At 37.4% G+C, this 8,360-nt stretch overlaps 1 protein-coding gene across 4 annotated transcripts in view; it reads right to left on the bottom strand.

Moving 5' to 3' along the window:
• Nucleotides 1-314: 314 nt before the first annotated feature.
• The window catches only part of kdm7ab (lysine (K)-specific demethylase 7Ab), a 28,820-nt gene continuing 20,774 nt past the window's right edge, over nucleotides 315-8,360 (bottom strand). For 2 of the 4 annotated variants that reach the window (XM_081356719.1, XM_081356718.1), the window contains 10 exons: nucleotides 7,906-7,992; nucleotides 7,386-7,646; nucleotides 7,177-7,301; nucleotides 6,737-6,918; nucleotides 6,093-6,190; nucleotides 5,855-6,012; nucleotides 5,594-5,742; nucleotides 5,430-5,488; nucleotides 4,413-4,680; nucleotides 315-2,902 (listed from right to left, as the gene is read on the bottom strand). In XM_081356719.1, coding sequence (XP_081212845.1) covers nucleotides 2,814-2,902; nucleotides 4,413-4,680; nucleotides 5,430-5,488; nucleotides 5,594-5,742; nucleotides 5,855-6,012; nucleotides 6,093-6,190; nucleotides 6,737-6,918; nucleotides 7,177-7,301; nucleotides 7,386-7,646; nucleotides 7,906-7,992 — 1,476 coding nt within the window. In that variant the 3' untranslated portion in view covers nucleotides 315-2,813. The remainder of the gene's footprint in view (nucleotides 2,903-4,412; nucleotides 4,681-5,429; nucleotides 5,489-5,593; nucleotides 5,743-5,854; nucleotides 6,013-6,092; nucleotides 6,191-6,736; nucleotides 6,919-7,176; nucleotides 7,302-7,385; nucleotides 7,647-7,905; nucleotides 7,993-8,360) is intronic. The other 2 variants (XR_014029431.1, XM_081356717.1) reach the window with 2 other exon arrangements.

The following is an 8,360-nucleotide window of genomic DNA, read 5'->3' as shown; positions in this document are numbered from 1 at the left end:
AATAGTAATGTTTCCAAATTCTTGACTGGTATGTATGTATGTATATATATATATATATATATATATATATATATATAATGTAGTGTATGCAATATGTACTGAATGTGTGTATAATTATATGGTGTGATTTGTAAATGTTACAAATAATTAAACAAAAAAAATATTACAAAAGAAAACTTAACAGTTCTAATCCGTTCTCATGGTCTATTTTAAGGACCCAAATAATGCGATTAATATCGGTTTTGATAATTCCATGCAGCTGGTTAGCAATGCGAGCGTGAATCAATGTTAACAAAACACCCAGAAACATCACATTCATTCGTAAAACTTTTTAATATGTACAGGCCACATTGTAAATCTGAAAATCTCAATTTAAAGAGACTTAGCTGTGGATTACAGTGTCACAAAATATTAAACAAAATTATACAACCATATAAAAATTTTCAAACAGCTGAATGCATTGAAAATGAGAAGGGACACACCATAAACAAACAAGTAATTGATTGCAAGACCAGAAAATGGAAAACACAACCGAGAATGCCAAATAAATACTGTACAAGTACTGCATGGTACAAACCCTGCCTGCAGGCCAGCAAGTTATCAAGCACATTTAGATAATCATCGTGTTGAAGAAAACAGCAACAATAAAAAAAAACTCAAAACAGTGTAGTGTAACATAGCAGGACATGGTTAGTGCAGTGCGCCATTTTTTGATACACACAGAAGCTCCTCCAATCCCCCAAACTGCACTTTGGCCCAAATCCTGGACAGACAAATAGCACCATAACAAACTAGGATCTTATCGAGGGGGAAAACAACAGGTGCTACATTAATGGCATTGTGGTTTATCTCCTAATGGATCAAAACACAATGCTTGAGCGTCGTAGTCCACAATAAACCATCATAAAAACATCGGAAGATGACATACAGTAGCAATACTGTGCTGGTTGGAATCACCTGTTCAATTCGGTCCAGCTTTGGGTTGACTGAAGCCCTTTGTCAGAAAAACAGTCCATATGAGCCCTGAGCTGCTGTACTTGTACCTCAGCAAGTCAATGAAATCCATCAGAAAAGTTCCTGGAAGCTTCTGGAATGTGTGTTATTGCCTGAAGAGCTTTGTAGATTATGTTGAAGTTGCTGTAAATAAAACAAAATGGGAATACAAAAGGAGGACATGGGGATACTCATCAAGAAATGTTCATATAAGATTAGATAAAACAGCTCTTTTTGCTGTCGGGACACCACAATTGAAAGCAAGACCTGACTTTTATAATTACATTATTTGGCATTCATCAAAGGGAATCCAAAACCTTGAGCGTGAACAATTACCTGAGGTCTTTCACACAGAACCAGAGTAAACTACCTCCAAATCACACACATATCTTACAAAACGCCAGGCTATCGCCATATCTCGATAGACGTTGTTGGTACAATTGCAAAAAAACGCTCTCTGTTAAGACTTATTTTACAAAAATAAATACTCTTTTCGTTTCTTTGTAAAAAGACGCGTAGCCAAATACATCTCAACGTAAAAAAGGTAAACATTCCCCCACGCTCCATGGCCGTCTTAAACGTCTCGTTTTCTCACTATACACAGCACCAGTTCAAACAGTGTTTCAATGCTTTAGAAATTGATGAGGCAGCTGAACTTTATACTTCTGGAAACAAAAACACATCTCTGAAACCAGATCTTTAGAATAACAGTAAAAAACAGCCAAATAACAGGAGGCGGCATTACTGATTCAGTTCGGATTTAAAAAAAAAACACCTTCAAACATTTTGAAAAAATGAAAGAATTTAACATAATGGGACTATATTGGGCAGGTTTTTTGATTAAATATTGGCTTCCTATTACACAACACATTTTGTTCTTACCCACAATGCAATACAAATACAGCTGAAATTTGAAAAATCGTGCACAAATGTCTGTACGGCCACAAATATCGAGACAGGTTTCAAAACAGATGCATATTAAGACCCTAAAGAACAGCAAATCTCCCTAAATGCTTAGTGAAATAAATTGTTCTCTTTCATCGGTAATAAATATGTAATTTACTAACAGTATAGAAAAAAAGAAAAAAGAAAATCAAGCACCAACATAAAAAAAGGGAATAAATTAAGGGAAAATGTGTTGTCACGTGTCATCTTCAAAGAGTCAGTCACTGGATGCCCACTAGGTGGCAACAGAGGACCAAATATAGTTAAACTACCCCCCCACTACTTAGCTTGTAATACAAAATATGCCAATATGAATACAAATGCTGACAAAAATATCTTTTTTCTTTCATTTCTCTTAAAACTTGAGAACATTTTGATTGACAGGTCAGGTAGTTCAAGCGATCAACCTAGGGGAATTTTGTCTTTAGGCAGTTTCTTTGCTAGGAAAAGTCGGTTGCAATCACAAAATGAGAAGACAAAAAAAAAAAAAAAAAGTCAAGCACCTTTACGAAATCAGTTCATCACTCAATTGCCGCCTTGTTTAAGGCGTACATCATTGAAGTGAAGTGTTTTTAGTTGTGGGAAGCAGCCTGGCAGCATGCTAGTCTTTGCTTTCAGCTTCGAAAACCTGATTTTGATGCAATCGTTGAGAACCAAAAGCCTTAAAAAGTCTTATTTCCTTTCAGTCACATTGATCCTTTGGATGTATTTTAGCAAAACTAGGAAACCATGTTGGGCAAAGCACTTTTTCAGATCATTCTGAAGCTTGGGGTTGATTGGTAGCCAATACAATGTTTATGACTAAATGTGTTGAACCAAACACACTTTAAACCCTGTCACCTTTAACATGCAGATTCTGCATCCCATCACTAGTACTACACAAAGAAGGGGTTGTGTCTGCTCAATTTGAGAATCTTGCCCAGTCGCTGCTTAGCTGTAGCCATGCCTTTCTTAGGACGTTTACCTACAATAAAGAGAAAAGAAAAAGAATTATTAAATATATGTTATTTAAGCTGACTGCAATCATTGCACACGTGAGTCTTCTGTAATAAAGCAAGGCAGCCCTGAGACAAATAGAAAAACTACTTTGTACATAAATAAAATAAAAACTTTTGCAAATATAAAACTAGTAAATAAAATGCAAATAAACAAACAATAGGACAGATAGAAAAAACTGAAAAATACAAATTAAATGAGGTTTTTCAGGTACAGTAGCCTAGTTTTATTTAACATGTCTTAAGAAATACTACAGAAATTGAATAATCAAATGTAAAAATAAAACACTGTATAGTCTTCACTGTCTGTATCATAATCAAGATACAAAAGTGATTCAGTCAAAAGCAGTGAGTGATTTTCAGATTTATTTTTTGATTAACATCATTGAAACAGATGGCTACAGTTTATTAGGCTGCTGTCCATTTAAGAACTAATGCATGAATCTAATATACTGTTACACATCTGATTTGCTCCCAACTGTTTATAACAGACTGTTTTTGTGAATATACTCAACACGATGTGCATTTTGACGTAATTGTGTGTGTTTTTTGACCATTCAAGCGCATTAAAGGGATACTCCACTTTTTTTGGAAATAGGCTCATCAGTTAAACAGTTGAGTTTTACCGTTTTCGAATCCATTCAGCCGATCTCTGGGTCTGGCGGTACCACTTTTAGCATAGCTTAGCATAGATCATTGAATCGGACAAGACCATTAGCATCTGTCAAAAAAAATGACCAAAGAGTTTCGATTTTTTTCCTATTTAAAACTTGACTCTTCTGTAGTTACATCGTATACTAAGACCGACGGAAAATGTAAAGTTGCGATTTTCTAGGCTGATATGGCTAGGAACTATACTCTCATTCCTGCGTAATAATCAAGAAACTTTACTGCCGTACCATGAGTCCAGCAGGCGTAATGATATGACGCAGCGCCTGAAAATAGGTCTAATAGGTTAGACAAACTTAGTCCCGGTCACGTTGGAAGTTACCGAGCTGGGGACTATTTTCAGGCGCTGCTTGGTCTTGTCCGATTCAATGATCTATGCTAAGCTATGCTAAAAGTCGTACCGCCAGACCCGGAGATCGGCTGAATGGATTCGAAAACGGTAAAATTCAACTGTTTAACTCTGGGGGAGTTGTAAAATGAGCCTATTTCCAAAAAAAGTGGAGTATCCCTTTAAAGCTGTGAAAGAGAACTGCATTCAGGATCGCATGCATCTGTGCTTGAGCTTCAGGCAGCTGTGTGTGTCAGCGTGAGCACCACCTTGAGTCCTTTTTCGGGGCTTATTGTTGTTAATAACACTCTGTATGAGTCATAACTTTGTAGTACAGCAAAGTTTAGGAAATGCAACGATTTTTTAAATTTGAGAATTGGCAGAAGATAGAATCGCGATTCATATGTGAATAGATTTTTTCCCATCCAAGTAAAAAGACTTACTAATATGTTTAATGTGCAGAGAAAATGGTAATGGCGTACCTTTGGTGGCCTGATTGCTGATTGGTGGGGGATTTGAGGCAGGCCTCTTGGACGGGTGCAGGGGTGGCGACAGGGATGTCTCACAGTATTGGTAGCCCAACGTAAGGCTTTCCCCATGGGCTGGGGAGTGTGTGCGACTGCTCCACGCCTCACTGCTGCTGTTGCTGCCACTGCCCTGGCTGTCCATGAAGTTCTTGTGTTCCTGGATCCTATGCATGAGTTCGGCCTGACATCCACCTTCTGAATGCTCACGCTCCCGGAATCCCTCCTAAAAAAAAAAAAAAGAAAAAAAAAAAAAGATTGAAACAGTGGCCACATTTATGTGCCCTCTATTTTGAATAAATGCATAAATTAGTATCAAATAAAATATTAATTTTTTGTTTGTTTGTTATTTCTCAAATAATTTTTTTATTTATTTATGCGAATATACAGTCTTTGTTAAAGCATTATAAGCCACAAGCAAAACCAATTAGCTACCAGGTAAATCACAACATTACAAACTTTGATTTGAAGCAAAAACGTATTTGCAAATTGGACAAAAAGACAAAAGGTACAAGACTGGGTAACTAATGGCTTTAGTGAGGGAAAAACTACAATCCCATGTCGCCCTGACAATCGGAATAAAACTATGGTGAAATATTATACTATCCATTTTATGTTGTTGATTACACCTATAGAAACACTATTTTAAGTTAACTGCAAAACTTATATATTGATTGGTGGAACTCTCTGATTGGTGGGATTTTTTACAACATCATGGGTAATGTAGTTTTCACCATGAATTCCGCTTTAAACACGATTATTTAAAAAAAAAGGTTAAATGATGCAAACAGATGGCTTAAACAAAGGCATATACCATTAATTAACAACCCCAGAGTTCACAATAGGTCTGTTTTTAAAGGTTTAATTACAGTTTTTACTTCTGGAACATGACTGATACACTCTAAACAGTATGCCAGATTAAGATTGGGTTTACAGACTTATGCAAATATTTAATAAAACTCGTTAAGAAGTTACCTGTGAAGAATTGCTGTCTGAATCCTGGTTCTCCTCTCCTGACGCAATCTCCTTTTTACCTGAGAATTGAAAAAGAATACATGCAATATTTATCAAAATAACAATACGTTGTAGGGGAAAAAAAATAAGCCGTTTAGCGATTAAAAACTCTCATGAAGTCTTACTGTAGTCAGGGGAGTGATGGTTGCTTCGGGACCACCAGGATTCCTGTGAACTGCTGGGATCTTCTGACTGGTGAGAATACAACAGCCCTGCCATAGACAGCATTCCCTGGATAGCATCCTCTTCTTTGTTTGGCGAGGTAGCAGACTCACTGCAAATGTGATTTGAGATCTAGTTTTACACACGCACAACACTAAAATCTTCCCCAGCATTTTGTCATCTTGTGACAATGTCAGGCATCTAAAAACCCTATCAGCTCTCACCTTTTAAGACATTTCTCGAAACGGTCAAGTCTTTGCCTGGACTCCTTGTAGTAGCCGGAGCAACTTTTGGCCTCATTTTGATCATCTCCACTCCTAATCTTTTCATCCTCCTCTTCCTCTGAAGAGCTTTCAGATTCCTCCTCAGAGCAGTTCTTTTTCTGCATGGATAAGAAGAGCAGATTAAACCTAAACTAGGACTTTATGCTCTTCCTGTGCATGAAGGGAAATGGACACATACCCGTGTAGTGAACTCCGCTTCTGATTCAGAGTCTGATGAAATGTCTGAATGTACTGTTTCTCTGTTCCTGAGATCTGAATTCTCTTGTTCACTAAGATCTGTGGAAGACATAGCTCCTTATTACTGGCAGGGACAAAAATATCAATGAGATTTCGTGCACTAGCTGAGAGAATAAGCTGATTTAACATGGCTGATGCTTGTGATTAGAGCTAGGCTTATTATCGTTAACTAAATCTAACACTTTTAAAAAACATTTCTGTCAATTGAAATAAAGCTGAAATAAAATACAATATAAATATTATTTGAAAAAGTGGCAATAAACTGAAGTAAGTTTAAGTTGATGCATTAAAACTCAAATAAAAAAAGAATAAACCTAAAAAAAAAGACAAAAGCACATAACAAAATGACTAAAATTAAAATAAGCATTAATACAACGATAATACAACAAATATATTATTATAAAATTAATATTAATTTATAAAAATAAAATAAAAGCTAATTCAAATAACACTAATTAGAGCACACAAAATTGCTTGAAGAAAAAAAAATTATGTACACAATATTTACTAAAATATATTTGAAAACTTTTTTCACAAGAATTGTGAGGAAAATTTCAGGGTTGAATTTGAAACTTTTGGGGGTACCTGTGAAGGATGTCAGTTCTCTGGCTACATGATGATGCTTATCCTCACTCATTCGAATATCCACTTCCTGTTCCTCCTCTTTAGGTACGAGTTTAATCTTGAGTGAATCCCTCTTCACATCTCTGAAGTCCTCCTCTTCCTTTAACCCTGGTCTTTTTTCAGCAACATGCTGCCTGTTATCTCTGTGCGGACAATCAGAGGGGAAAAAAGGACTTGAAGGTGTTCCCAATATTTCATGACCAAAAAAAGCCAAAATAGGACAAGAAAAACATTGCAACTGCAAGTAGAGTGATAAAATGACTATTACCTTACATAATCCTTCTAAATTTAACACCATCATGAAGGCCAGCATGAGTCATTTGTATTTGGTAATGTGGTGATTTTAAGAGCTACAATTACTGACTAATGTGTGATAATCATCATAGGTTAATGTGGTTTACCTGACTATACGTCCATTGCACAATACCAGTCGCAAGTCAGTGTCCAAACTCCGCTCTGCCATTGCAGCTGAGGCCGTAGAGACCTTGTTGAACTTGCCGTTGACCTTCTGGTTAAAGGTGGCATCCTGAAAGACAATTGTTCAGGAAAATGATTCCCTATAGATAGATTAGCCTGAATGGCATTTATGGTATTCATAAATCCCAATTACCTCCTCATAAGGACCCATCTCAAGTCTCTTTAAAACTTCTTGTGTGTGCTGTTCGAAGATGTCAAGGTTGGAAGGAACTTTAGGGTTGTGAGAATGATGATGGTGGTGATGATGATGATGGTGGTGGTGGTGGTGGTCACGAAGACGTCTGGCGTTCCTGCGCGCGTGAGACCCTCTCTCGTGTGCCGACCGCGTGGAAGGACACACAGAGCTTCCTTGAAATTTCATTGGCTTGCTTCCACAATTCCCATTCTGATACTCCTTGAGTGTTTAAAACAGCATTGTGAGATCAAATACAACAACTCAAGCACAAACAACTCAAACTGAAGAACACTAGACAGCACAAACTGATTCGTAATAAGACCATTTTACGCTTTACATTTTAGGTTTACTTAAAATGCACATATGTAGATCAGGAGAATCGAAATCCAACCCAAACCCCCCCAAGCAAGCTCAGTTTTCAGACCTCTGTATTTCTAAAAGCCTGTGTATGGCCATGGTTTCAGGCCGTCTGGCTTACCTCAAGGTACTGGATTTCCTTAGTGAGCATTTTAATGAGATGGTTGGGTCTGATATGGTCAGGGACCTCGCTGGCTGGCTCTGTGACCTGGGCAAATGGGCACACATGGTAGACAATAAGGGGTTTGTGTCACAGAACAAACTCAGGTTCTTACCTAGTCTCACTGATACCAGATATCGACCCTTTTGGGAAGCCCCTTGCCCTCATTATTTAATCAGGGATTACAATGTACAATGGGATGATTGCAGGTGGTTTTAAAGTTAAGTTGTTTTAAGGGTGATTTCACACTAGCGCTTTTGGTGCGCACCCGGATTCAATTGACATCAGATTTTGGTTGGTTTAAAAGATGTAAACGCTGTTTTCCGAACTCGGGTGCGCACCTGCAAACCGTACCCAGAGTCCGCATAAAAAGGGTAGTCTGGGGTATGGTTCGCTGCTGACATGACAGAATTGAT

The sequence above is a fragment of the Scardinius erythrophthalmus genome, assembly GCF_964197995.2.
Source record: "Scardinius erythrophthalmus genome assembly, chromosome: 24".
NCBI lineage: Eukaryota > Metazoa > Chordata > Actinopteri > Cypriniformes > Leuciscidae > Scardinius > Scardinius erythrophthalmus.
The sequence above is the reverse complement of the archived record's forward strand: the minus strand, read 5'-3'. Positions and strand labels throughout refer to the sequence as shown.